Genomic DNA, 12954 nt, shown 5'->3' on the forward strand with positions numbered 1-12954 from the left:
CCCCAATGTCCCCAATGACCCCCCAATGTCCCCCCAATGTCCCCCAATGTCCCCAATGTCCCCCCGTGTCCCCCGAGTCACCCCAGGCCACCCCCTCCTGAGTGTCCCCAATGGTCCCCAATGCCACTCCCATGTCCCCAATGCCCCCAATGTCCCCTCCTGTCAGGCCACCCCAGCCCCAGGTGTCCCCAATGCCCCCAAGGCCACCCTCATGTCCCCAATGTCCCCAATGTCCCCAATGTCCCCAATGCCCCCAATGTCCCCCATGTCCCCAATGTCCCCCATGCCCCTGTCCCCGATGTCCCCGCAGTTGTCCCCAAGCCCCCACAGCTCCCTGGCCTCCGGCGTCCCGATGTCCCCTCGGTTGTCCCCGAGCCCCCGGTCCCCGAGGTCCCCCCGTCCCAGCTGTCCCCTGCCAGCGCCCCCGCCGTGCCCCGCAGGGTCCAGGCCAGCAGGGCCAGGCGCCGACGCAGCTCCTCGATGTCCCCAATGTCCCCCAATGTCCCCTCTGTCCCCTCTGATGTCCCCAATGTCCCCTCTGTCCCCAATGTCCCCAATGTCCCCTCTGTCCCCAATGTCCCCAATGTCCCCTCGGTGTCCCTTCTGTCCCCTCTGTCCCCCCTGTCCCCAATGTCCCCAATGTCCCCTCTGTCCCCTCTGTTCCCTCTGTCCCCTCTGTCCCCTCTGTCCCCTCTGTCCCCAATGTCCCCTCTGTCCCCTCTGTCCCCTCTGTCCTTCTGTTCCCTCTGTCCCTCTGTCCCCAATGTCCCCAATGTCCTCTGATGTCCTCTGTCCCCTCTGTCCCCAATGTCCCCAATGTCCCCTCTGTCCCCTCTGTCCCCTCTGTCCCCAATGCCCCCAATGTCCCCTCTGTCCCCCTGTCCCCAATGTCCCCTCTGTCCCCTCTGTCCCCTCTGTTCTCTCTGTCCTCGGTGTCCCCTCTGTCCCCAATGTCCCCGTGCTGTCCCCTCTGTCCCCTCTGTCCCCTCTGTCCTCTCTGTCCCCTCTGTCCCCAATGTCCTTGGTGGTGTCCCCTCTGTCCCCAATGTCCTTGGTGGTCGTCCCTCAGGTCCCCAGGGTCCCCAGCTGGGCCACCAGCGCGGGCAGGGTGTGGCCCCCCCGGCCCAGCAGGACGTGGCGGAACGGGGACACCAGAGGGGACACGAGCGGGGACAGCAGGGACGCCTCGACCTGGGGACAGAGGGACACGGTCAGGGGACAGCAGAGGACACTGAGGGGACAGAGGGGACAGGGATGAGGGACACAAAGAGAGGACACCAGAGGGGACACTGAGACGGAGGACAGCAGGGACGCCTCGACCTGGGGACAGAGGGACATGGTCAGGGGACACTGGGAGGGACACCAGGGAGGACACGGTCAGGGGGACATTGAGGGGACACAGAGAGGGACAGGGAGAGGAGGGACAGAGGACGAGGGGACACCGAGGGGACAGGGAGGACAGAGGGGACACAAAGGGGACACCAGAGGGGTTGCGAGCAGGGACAGCAGGGACGCTTCGGCCTGGGGACAGAGGGACATGGTCAGGGGGACAGCGAGGGGACAGGAGAGGGACTGAGAGGGGACACAAGGGGGACACCGAGGGGACAGGGAGGGACAGGGATGAGGGGACACAAAGGGGACACCAGAGGGGACACTGAGCGGGACAGCAGGGACGCCTCGGCCTGGGGACAGAGGGGACACGGTCAGGGGACAGGGAGGGGACAGGGACACAGGGACACCGGGGGACACAATGAGGGGACACGAGGGGACAGGACAGGGAGGGGACAGCTAGGGGACACTGAGGAGGACAGAGGGACACTGAGGGACAGGGAGGGACAGAGGGGACACTGAGGGGACAGGGACGAGGGGACACAAAGGGGGACACCAGAGGGGACACGAACGGGGACAGCAGGGACGCCTCGGCCTGGGGACAGAGCGGGGACACGGTCAGGGGGACAGGGAGGGGACAGGGAGGGGACAGGGATGAGGGGACACTGAGGGGACACTGGGGGGGACAGAGGGGACACCAGGGGACACAGGGACACGGTCAGGGGGACATTGCAGGGACAGACGCGGACAGGGAGGGGACAGGGGGACATGGTCAGGGGGACACCGGGGGGACAGGGAGGGGACAGAGGGGACACGAGGGGACAGAGGGACAGGGATGAGAGGACACAAGGGGGGACAGAGGGACAGGTGATCGAGGGGACACGGTCGGGGGGACAGGGGGAGGACAGAGGGACAGAGGGGACAGGCGAGGGGACACCAGGGGGGGGCACAGAGGGGACAGGTCAGGGGGACATTGAGGGGACACCGGGGGGACACCAGGGGGGACAGGGAGGGACAGGGACAAAGGGACACTAGGGGGGACACCGAGAGAGGGACAGGGAGGGGACAGAGGGGGGACACGGTCAGGGGGGACACCGAGGGGACAGGGACGAGGGGGAGGGGGACAGAGGGGACACGGTCAGGGGGACATTGAGGGGACAGGGGACACCGAGGGGACAGGGAGGGGACAGAGGGGACAGAGGGGACAGAGGGGACAGGGATGAGGGGACAGGGGTGGCCTTGGGGACATCGAGGGGGGACAGAGGGGACACAGGTGAAACAGGTAACCAGGTGACACAGAGGGGTGACATAGATGACACACAGGTGACACAGGTGACAGGGGTGACACTGGGGTGACACAGGTGACACAGGTGACACACAGATGACACGAGAGGTGACACAGAGATGCCAGGGTGCCACACCCACCGCCATGAGCCGGGCGTTGAAGCTGCGGTTGGGGGGTGGACAGGTGACACAGAGGGTGACACTGGAGGTGACACAGATGGTACAGGTGCCACACAGGTGACACTGGGGTGACACTGGGATGACACAGGTGTGACAGGTGACACAGGTGACACAGGTGCCAGGGGTGCCACACCCACCGCCATGAGCCGGGCGTTGAAGCCGCGGTTGAGCCGCTCGTTGGTGGCGTCGGATCCCGACATTTCCCGACGGAGCGAGAGGGACCCGCGGACGATCCCGCCCCGGGCCGAGGAGAGACACTGCAGGGACACCCCCCGCGCCTGCCATACTGGTTATACTGGTTATACTGGTTACACTGGTTACACTGGTGTACAGACACTGCAGGGACACCCCCCGCGCCTGCCATACTGGTTATACTGGTTATACTGGTTACACTGGTTACACTGGTTACACTGGTGTACAGACACTGCAGGGACACCCCCCGCGCCTGCCATACTGGTTATACTGGTTATACTGGTTACACTGGTGTACAGACACTGCAGGGACACCCCCCGCGCCTGCCATACTGGTTATACTGGTTACACTGGTTACACTGGTTACACTGGTGTACAGACACTGCAGGGACACCCCGCGCCTGCCATACTGGTTATACTGGTTATACTGGTTACACTGGTTACACTGGTGTACCAGACACTGCAGGGACACCCCCGCGCCTGCCATACTGGTTATACTGGTTATACTGGTTACACTGGTTACACTGGTGTACAGACACTGCAGGGACACCCCGCGCCTGCCATACTGGTTATACTGGTTATACTGGTTATACTGGTTACACTGGTGTACAGACACTGCAGGGACACCCCCCGCGCCTGCCATACTGGTTATACTGGTTATACTGGTTACACTGGTTACACTGGTGTACAGACACTGCAGGGACACCCCGCGCCTGCCATACTGGTTATACTGGTTATACTGGTTACACTGGTTACACTGGTGTACAGACACTGCAGGGACACCCCGCGCCTGCCATACTGGTTATACTGGTTATACTGGTTACACTGGTTACACTGGTGTACAGACACTGCAGGGACACCCCGCGCCTGCCATACTGGTTATACTGGTTATACTGGTTACACTGGTTACACTGGTGTACAGACACTGCAGGGACACCCCCGCGCCTGCCATACTGGTTATACTGGTTATACTGGTTACACTGGTTATACTGGTGTACAGACACTGCAGGACACCCCCGCGCCTGCCATACTGGTTATACTGGTTACACTGGTTACACTGGTGTACAGACACTGCAGGGACACCCCGCGCCTGCCATACTGGTTAGACTGGTTATACTGGTTATACTGGTTACACTGGTTACACTGGTGTACAGACACTGCAGGGACACCCCGCGCCTGCCATACTGGTTATACTGGTTATACTGGTTACACTGGTTGCACTGGTGTACAGACACTGCAGGGACACCCTCGCGCCTGCCATACTGGTTATACTGGTTATACTGGTTACACTGGTTACACTGGTGTACAGACACTGCAGGGACACCCCCCGCGCCTGCCATACTGGTTATACTGGTTATACTGGTTATACTGGTGTACAGACACTGCAGGGACACCCCCCGCGCCTGCCATACTGGTTATACTGGTTATACTGGTTATACTGGCTGTACAGACACTGCAGGGACACCCCCCGCGCCTGCCATACTGGTTAGACTGGTTATACTGGTTACACTGGTTACACTGGTTACACTGGTGTACAGACACTGCAGGGACACCCCGCGCCTGCCATACTGGTTATACTGGTTATACTGGTTACACTGGTTACACTGGTGTACAGACACTGCAGGGACACCCCCGCGCCTGCCATACTGGTTAGACTGGTTATACTGGTTATACTGGTTAGACTGGTGTACAGACACTGCAGGGACACTCCCCGTGCCTGCCATACTGGTTAGACTGGTTATACTGGTTACACTGGTTACACTGGTGTACAGACACTGCAGGGACACCCCCTGCGCCTGCCATACTGGTTATACTGGTTATACTGGTTACACTGGTTACACTGGTGTACAGACACTGCAGGGACACCCCCCGCGCCTACCATACTGGTTATACTGGTTATACTGGTTATACTGGTTACACTGCAGGGACACCCCCCCTGTGCCTGGGGACCCCAGTCCCTCCCAGTGCCCTCCCAGTGCCCTCCCAGTGCTTCCCAGTGCACTCCAAATACCCTGCAGGCCCCCCAGTAACCCCAAATTTCCCCCAGCCCCGCACTGGTCCATACTGGTCTATACTGGTTTATACTGGTTTATACTGGTCTATACTGGTCTGACCTGCAGCGGTGCCAGCTGCTGCACCAGCGTGTCCCAGCATCCTCCCAGTGTCCCCAGTGTCCCCCCATGTCCCCCAATTCCCTCTCTGTTCCCCCCCAGCCCCGCACTGGCCCATACTGGTCCATACTGGTTTATACTGGTCCATACTGGTCCATACTGGTCCATACTGGTCTATACTGACCTGCAGCGGTGCCAGCTGCCTCACCAGCGCGTCCCCATGTCCCCCATTTTCCCCTCTGCTCCCCCCCAGCCCCACACTGGCCCATACTGGTTTATACTGGTCTATACTGGTCTATACTGGTCCATACTGGTTTATACTGGTCTATACTGGTTTATACTGGTCTATACTGGTCTGACCTGCAGCGGTGTCCCCATGTCCTCCCAGCGTCCCCTGTGTCCCCCAATTCCCTCTCTGCTCCCCCCCCAACCCCACAGCCCCATACTGGTTTATACTGGTCTATACTGGTTTATACTGGTTTATACTGGTCTATACTGGTTTATACTGGTCTGGTTTATACCTGCAGCGGTGCCAGCTGCCTCACCAGCACATCCTTCCAGTGTCCCCCAATTCCCTCTCTGTCCCCCCCAGTCCCGCAGTGGTCTATACTGGTCCATACTGCTCTATACTGGTTTATACTGGTCTATACTGGTCTATACTGACCTGCAGCGGTGCCAGCTGTCTCACCAGCGCGTCCCCGAGGGCGGCGGGGTCGAGGGGCAGGCGGGGGTCGTGGCCCAGGCCCAGCAGGAGCTGCGCGGCCACCGCGGCCACCGCCCGGGCCAGCGCCGGGAGCCGCCCCCGCAGCCGCCCCCCCAGCCGGCCCAGCGTGTCCTCGGGGGTCCCAGAGCCGCCCTGGACCCCCGGCAGCCTGGGGGACAATGAGAGGGGACACCGTCAGAGCGGGGGACACAATGGGAGCAGCCGCCCCCAGCCGGCCCAGCGTGTCCTCGGGGTCCCCAGAGCTGCCGAGGACCCTCTGGCGGCCTGGGGGACAATGAGGGGGACATGGTAAAGGAGGGGACAATGGGGAGCAGCCACCCCCAGCCGGCCCAGCGTGTCCTCGGGGTCCCCAGAGCAGCTGGGACCCTCGGTGGCCTGGGGGACAATGGGGGGGCATCATCAGAGGGGGACACCATCAGAGGGGGGACACGGGGTGCTTGGGGACAATGGGGAGGACATGGTAAAGGGGGACACAATGGGGGAGCAGCCGCCCCCCAGCCGGCCCAGCGTGTCCTCAGGGGTCCCCAGAGCCACTCGGACCCTTCTGGCGGCCTGAGGGGACAATGAGGGGGACATCATTAGAGGGGGGACACCATCAGAGGGGACACACGGGGGTGCTTGGGGACAATGGGGAGCAGCCGCCCCCAGCCGGCCCAGCGTGTCCTCGGGGTCCCCAGAGCTGCCGGGACCCCCCGGCGGCCTGAGGGGATAATGAGGGGGACACCCTCAGAGAGAGGGGACATGGGGGGGTGCTTGGGGGCAATGGGGAGGGTTGGGGACATGGGGGGACACGGGGGATGCTTGGGGACAATGGGGGGTTGGGGACAAGGGGTGTTGCAGGGACACGGGGGGTTGAGGACAAGGGGGTAGGGGCAGTTGGGGACAAGGGGTGGCAGGGACACCGGAGGGGGCTGGTAGGGTAGTTGGGGACAAGGGGCAGGGACAGTTGGGGACAATGGGGGGTTGAGGACAAGGGGGACACGGAGGGGACCTGGGGTGGTGACACGGGGGTATAGAGGGGTGGACACTGGGGGACACAGGGGGGCACAGGGAGGGACAAGGGGGTGACACGGGGGGACATAGAGGGACACGTGGGGACACAGGAGGGGACACAGGGGGTCATAGGGGGGACACGGGGGGACACAGGAGGGGACACCAGAGGGGACATGGAGGGGGTGACACGGGAGGGGAGGTGACACAGGGGGGTCACAGTGGGGGAACTGGGTGGTGACACCGGGGGAACATGGGGGTCACAGGGGGTCACACAGGGGGTGACACGGGGAGGTGACACAGTGGGAGTCACTGGGGGGACATGGGGTGGTGACAGGGGGTATAGAAGGGTGGGACACTGGGGGGACATGGGGGCACAGGGGGACAGTGGGGAAAAAGGGGGTGACACAGGGGGGACACAGGAGGGGACACAGGGGGACACAGGGAGGGGACACAGGGGGGACATGGGGGACTGGGGGGACACAGGGGGTGACACGGGGGGGACACAGGGAGGGGACATGGGGGACAGAGGGGGCCACAGGGAGAGGACAATGGGGGTGACACAGGGGAGGTGACAAGGGGGGACAGAGGGGGCCACAGGGAGAGGACAATGGGGGGTGACACAGGGAGGGGACATGGGGGACAGAGGGGCCACAGGAGAGGACAATGGGGGTGACACAGGGAGGTGACAAGGGGGGACATTGGGGAGGGACAGAGGGGGACACAGGAGGTGACACAGGGGGACATGGGGGTCACAGGGGGACACAGGGGGTCCCAGGGTGGGGGTCCCAGGGTGGGGGTCCCACCTCGTCAAAGCCGAGCTCCAGCGCAGGGACCCCGGCCGCCGTGAAGGGGAAGGCGCCGCTGTCGGGGCAGCGGGCGGATCCTGGGGAGGGGGGACAGGGGGTGACAACGGGACAGGTGGGGGACACCCAGGGGGACACCCAGGGGACCCAGGTGTGTCCCCAGACCCCCAGGTGTCCCCAGACCCCCCAGGTATTCCCAGAGCCCCCAGGTGTCCCCAGACCCCCAGGTGTCCCCAGACCCCCCAGGCATTCCCAGACCCCCAGGTGTCCCCAGACCCCCAGGTGTCCCCAGACCTCCCCAGGTATCCCCAGACCCCTCCAGGTGTCCCCAGACCCTCCAGGTGTCCCAGACCCCCCCAGACCCCCCCAGGTATCCCCAGACCCCTCCAGGTGTCCCCAGACCCCCAGGTATCCCCAGACCCCCAGCCCCCAGGTGTCCCCAGACCCCTCCCAGGTGTCCCCAGGTGTCCCCAGACCCCCAGACCCTCCAGGTTTCCCAGAACCCCCCAGGTGTCCCCAGACCCCCAGGTGTCCCCAGACCCCCAGGTGTCCCCAGACCCCCAGGTGTCCCCAGACCCCCAGGTGTCCCCAGACCCCCAGGTGTCCCAGGTGTGTCCCCAGACCCCCCAGGTGTCCCCAGACCCCCAGGTGTCCCCAGGTGTGTCCCCAGACCCCCAGGTGTCCCCAGACCCCCAGACCCCCAGGTGTCCCCAGACCCCCAGGTGTCCCCAGACCCCCCAGGTGTCCCCAGACCCCCAGACCCCCTCAGGTGTCCCCAGACCCCCAGACCCCCTCAGGTGTCCCCAGACCCCCAGCCCCCCAGGTGTCCCCAGACCCTCCAGGTGTCCCCAGGTGTGTCCCCAGCCCCTCCCCCAGCCCCTCCCCCACTCACACGTCGCTCTCCCAGCCCCTCCCCAACTGCTCCAGGAGGCTCTTCCCGCCCTCCTTGGGGCTTTCCACCTTTTTGGGAGTCGTGAGGGTGAGGGGGTCTCACCCTCCCCTTCCCCCTCCCCACCCCCCACCCCTCCCCACCTGCCCCAGGGCGCTCCACCAAATTCACCAACGTGGGGCTCGTCCTCACCACGAACCTGTCGGCACCTGGGGGGTCAGGGGGTGGGTGGGTCTGGGGGTGGGGAAGGAGGGGTGACCCTCCCCAGTTTAGGGGGTGGGGAGGAGTCGCACCCAGCACGGCGCGGTCCAGGCTGATGTAGGCGGCCACTTTGGTGTGGAGGAGGGAGGGGTAGCCCTAAAGGGGGAGGGAGGGGTTGGTTGGGGTGTGGGGGTCTTGGGGGTCGTGGGGATGGGAGAGGGTCGTTCAGGGTCACCTCGAGCCACTCAGTGGCCCCAAATGTCCGAACTCGGCCCCGTCCCAGCTGACGAAGAGGAGGGTCCGGCGGAGCTGGAAACCTTGGGGGAGGGGATTTTGGGGGTTTTGGAGGAGAGGAGGGGTTGGAGACCCCTCTTCTCCCCTCCCCCATCAGGGTGGGAGAGAGCCACAGGATGGGGAAGCCCAGGTGATGGAAGGATTTTGGGGGAGGGGTCTCCAACACCCCACAGAACAACTTTCACCCTCCCCCCAAGTTTGGGACCCTCCCAACCCCCACCCCAAAATTTTGGAGACCCTCCCCTCTCAATAATTTGGATACCCCTCCCCCAAAAAGTTTGGGACCCTCCCAACCCCCACCCTGGCTCCTCCCCAAATTTTGGGGACCCCTCCCTCTCCCCTCAATAATTTGGATACCCCACCCCAAAAAAGTTTGGGACCCTCCCAATCCCCACCCTGAAAATTTTGGGGCCCCTCCCCTCAATAATTTGGATACCCCTCCTCCCAAAAAGTTTGGGACCCTCCCAACCCCCACCCTGGGTCCTCCAAAATTTTGGGGACCCCTCCCCTCCCCTCAATAATTTGGATACCCCTCCCCCAAAAAAAGTTTGGGACCCTCCCAACCCCCACCCTGAAAATTTTGGGGCCCCCTCCCCCTCAATAATTTGGATACCCTCCTCCCAAAAAGTTTGGGACCCTCCCAACCCCCACCCTGGGTCCTCCAAAATTTTGGGGGACCCCTCCCCCCCCCTCAATAATTTGGATACCCCTCCCCAAAAATTTTGGGACCCTCCCAACCCCACCCCTGGCTCCTCCAAAATTCTTGGGGACCCCTCCCCCTCCCCCTCAATAATTTGGATACCCCTCCCCAAAAGTTTGGGACCCTCCCAACCCCACCTTGGTTTGGGACCCTCCAACCCCCACCCCAAAATTTTGGAGACCCCTCCCTCAATAATTTGGATACCCCCATTGCCCCCCAAGAATTTGGATACCCCCAATAATTTGGATACCCCCTTTGACCCCCCTCAATAATTTGGATACCCCCATTGACCCCCAAGAATTTGGATACCCCCAAAATTTGGATACCCCCTTGACCCCCAATAATTTGGAGACCCCCATTGACCCCCTCAATAATTTGGATGCCCCCATTGACCCCCAAAGTTTGGATTCCCCCATTGACCCCCTCAATAATTTGGATACCCCCTTTGACCCCCAATAATTTGGATACCCCCAAAATTTGGATACCCCCTTGACCTCCCAAGAATTTGGGTACCCCATTGACCCCCAATAATTTGGATACCCCGTCATTGACCCCCTCAAGAATTTGGATACCCCCTTGACCCCCCTCAATAATTTGGATACCCCCATTGGCCCCCAAAATTTGGATACCCCCAAAATTTGGATACCCCCCATTGCCCCCCCAAATTTGGATACCCCCCATTGACCCCCAAAAACCCCCCAAAACATCAGAGAATCGACCCCCCTTTAATTTCCCACTTGGCCACGCCCACCCTCAAGCCACGCCCCCTTGACCACGCCCACCCTGTGACCACGCCCCCCAGGCCACGCCCCCTCACCCTCTCGGCCAATGGCAGCGAAGAACCGGGCGAGCTCGAGCAGGAGGGCGGTGCCAACCCCCGAGGCCGCCGCCCCCGGGCCCAGCGAATCCCGTTGGGCCCCCACGATGACGTAACAGTCTGGGAAGGGGGCGTGGTCAGAGAGGACACGCCCACCCAAAATGGCCACACCCAAAAGTAACCACACCCTAAATTGACCACACTCAAAATTGGCCACGCCCTAAACTGACCACACCCCAAATTGACCACACCCAAATCTGCCACACCCTAAATTAGCCACACCCCAAATTGGCCACACCCACTTTGACCACACCCAAAACTTGACCACACCCAAAATTGACCACACCCTAAAATTGACCACACCCTAAATTGGCCACACCCCAAATTGGCCACACCCCAAATTAACCACGCCCCCAAATTGACCACACCCTAAATTGGTCACACCCAACCAGACCACACCCAACATTGACCACACCCCAAATTGACCACACCCACTTGGACCACACCCTAAATTAACGACACCTCAAACCAACCACACCCCAAAATTGACCACACCCCAAATTGACCACACCCTAAGTTAACCACGCCCCAAAATTGGTCACACCCACTTTGACCACACCCCAAATTGACCACACCCCAAATTGATCACACCCCAAATTGACCACGCCCTGATTGGCCACGCCCCCTCCTTTTGACCCCGCCCCTGCCCCCCGAGGCCCGCCCCTCCCCTCTCAAGCCTCCGCCCCTCACCGGGCTCGAGCCGCCCCGCAGGGTCCCGAAGACGCTGGTGAGGGTCCCGGCTCCGTCCCCCACCTGAAGCTGCAGCGCCGCCCCGGCCCGGCAGGAACTGCAGGGACCCCCGGACCCCGGGCAGGGAACCAGTGGGGGCGCAGGCTCCCAGGACCCTGGAATGAGGGGGGACAATTAGGGCATAGAACCCCCTTTGGGACCCCCAGACCCTTCAGGGACTCCCGGGACCCCCGGGGCAGGAACCAGTGGGGGCACGGGGACCCCAGGACCCTGGAATGGGGAGAGGGGGACAATCGAGGCATGACCCCTTTTTGGGGACCCCCAGACCTTCAGGGACCCCCTGGGACCCCCAGGGCAGGAAACCAGTGGGGGCGCGAGGACCCCCAGGACCCTGGAATGGGGACAATTAGGGCATGAACCCCCCCTTTGGGGACCCCCCAGGACCCTGGAATGGGGAGGGGACAATCAGGGCATGACCCCGCTTGGGACCCCAGGACCCTTCAGGGACCCCCCAGGACCCTGGAATGGGGAGAGGGGGGGACAATTAGGGAACAACCCCCACTTTGGGGACCCCCCCAGGACCCTGGAATGGGGAGGGGGAGGGGGACAATCAGGGTATGAACCCCCCCCTTTGGGACCCCCCAGGACCCTGGAATGGGGAGGGGGGACAATCAAGGCATGACTCCCTTTGGGGACCCCAGACCCCTCTTGGGACCCCCAGGACCCTGGAATGGGGAGGGGAGGGGGACAATCAGGGTATGACCCCTTGGGACCCCCAGAAACCTTCAGGGACCCCCCAGGACCCTGGAATGGGGAGGGGGAGGGGGAACAATCAGGGCACGACCCCCCCCCTTTGGGGACCCCAATTATTTTTGGGGGGGAGATCCCAACTATTTTTGGGGGGTCCCAGCAATTTTGGGGGAGATCCCAACTATTTTTGGGGGTCCCAACTATTTCTGGGGGTCCCAGCTATTTTTGGGGGTCCCAACCATTTTTGGGGGGTCCCAACTATTTTAGGGGGTCCCAGTTATTTTGGGGGGTTCCATCTATTTCTGGGGGTCCCAGCTATTTTGGGGGTCCCAGTTATTTTAGGGGAGTCCCAGCTATTTTTGGGGGGTTCCATCTATTTTTGGGGGGTCCCAACCATTTTGGGGGCATCCCAATTATTTTTGGGGGTCCCAGCTATTTTTCGGGGGTCCCAGCTATTTTTGGGGAGATCCCAGCTATTTTTGGGGGGTCCCAGCTATTTTTGGGGGGTCCCAACTATTTTTGGGGGGTCCCACCTATTTCTGGGGGTCCCAGCTATTTTTGGGGGTCCCAGCTATTTCTTGGGGGTCCCAGCTATTTTTGGGGGGTCCCAGCTATTTTTGGGGAGATCCCAATATTTTTGGGGGTCCCAGCTATTTTTGGGGGTCCCAGCTATTTTTGGAAGCTATTTTTGGGGGGGTCTCGAGTATTTTTCGGGGTCCCACCTATTTTTTGGAGGTGGGGTCCCAGCTATTTTTGGGGGGTCCCAGCTATTTTTGGGGGTCCCAGCTATTTTTTGAGGGGGCATCCCAATTATTTTTGGGGAGGGTCCCAGCTATTTTTTGGGGTCTCCCAGTTATTTTTGGGGGGTCCCAGCTATTTTTGAGGGGGGTCCCAGCCATTTTTGGGGGTCCCAGCCATTTTGGGGGTCCCAGCTATTT

The 12954-nt window shown here is 61.8% G+C and overlaps 1 protein-coding gene across 1 annotated transcript; it reads right to left on the reverse strand.

Annotated features, from left to right (window-relative positions):
* Positions 1 to 1034: 1034 nt before the first annotated feature.
* Positions 1035 to 11421, reverse strand: LOC126635123 (transferrin receptor protein 2-like; the record flags this gene model as incomplete). Its single annotated transcript, XM_050306061.1, is given in 14 exon segments — positions 1035 to 1191; positions 1629 to 1682; positions 2931 to 3068; positions 3126 to 3238; positions 4239 to 4317; positions 5760 to 5967; positions 7616 to 7695; positions 8508 to 8575; positions 8648 to 8713; positions 8798 to 8861; positions 8941 to 8966; positions 8969 to 9022; positions 10517 to 10636; positions 11267 to 11421. Coding segments are annotated over 14 exon segments (1351 nt in total), but the record flags the coding sequence as incomplete, so codon positions are not given.
* Between the last annotated feature and the right edge of the window lie 1533 nt (positions 11422 to 12954).

The sequence above is a fragment of the Myiozetetes cayanensis genome, unplaced genomic scaffold (assembly GCF_022539395.1).
Source record: "Myiozetetes cayanensis isolate MyiCay16 unplaced genomic scaffold, myiCay2020 scf1097, whole genome shotgun sequence".
Taxonomy (NCBI): domain Eukaryota; kingdom Metazoa; phylum Chordata; class Aves; order Passeriformes; family Tyrannidae; genus Myiozetetes; species Myiozetetes cayanensis.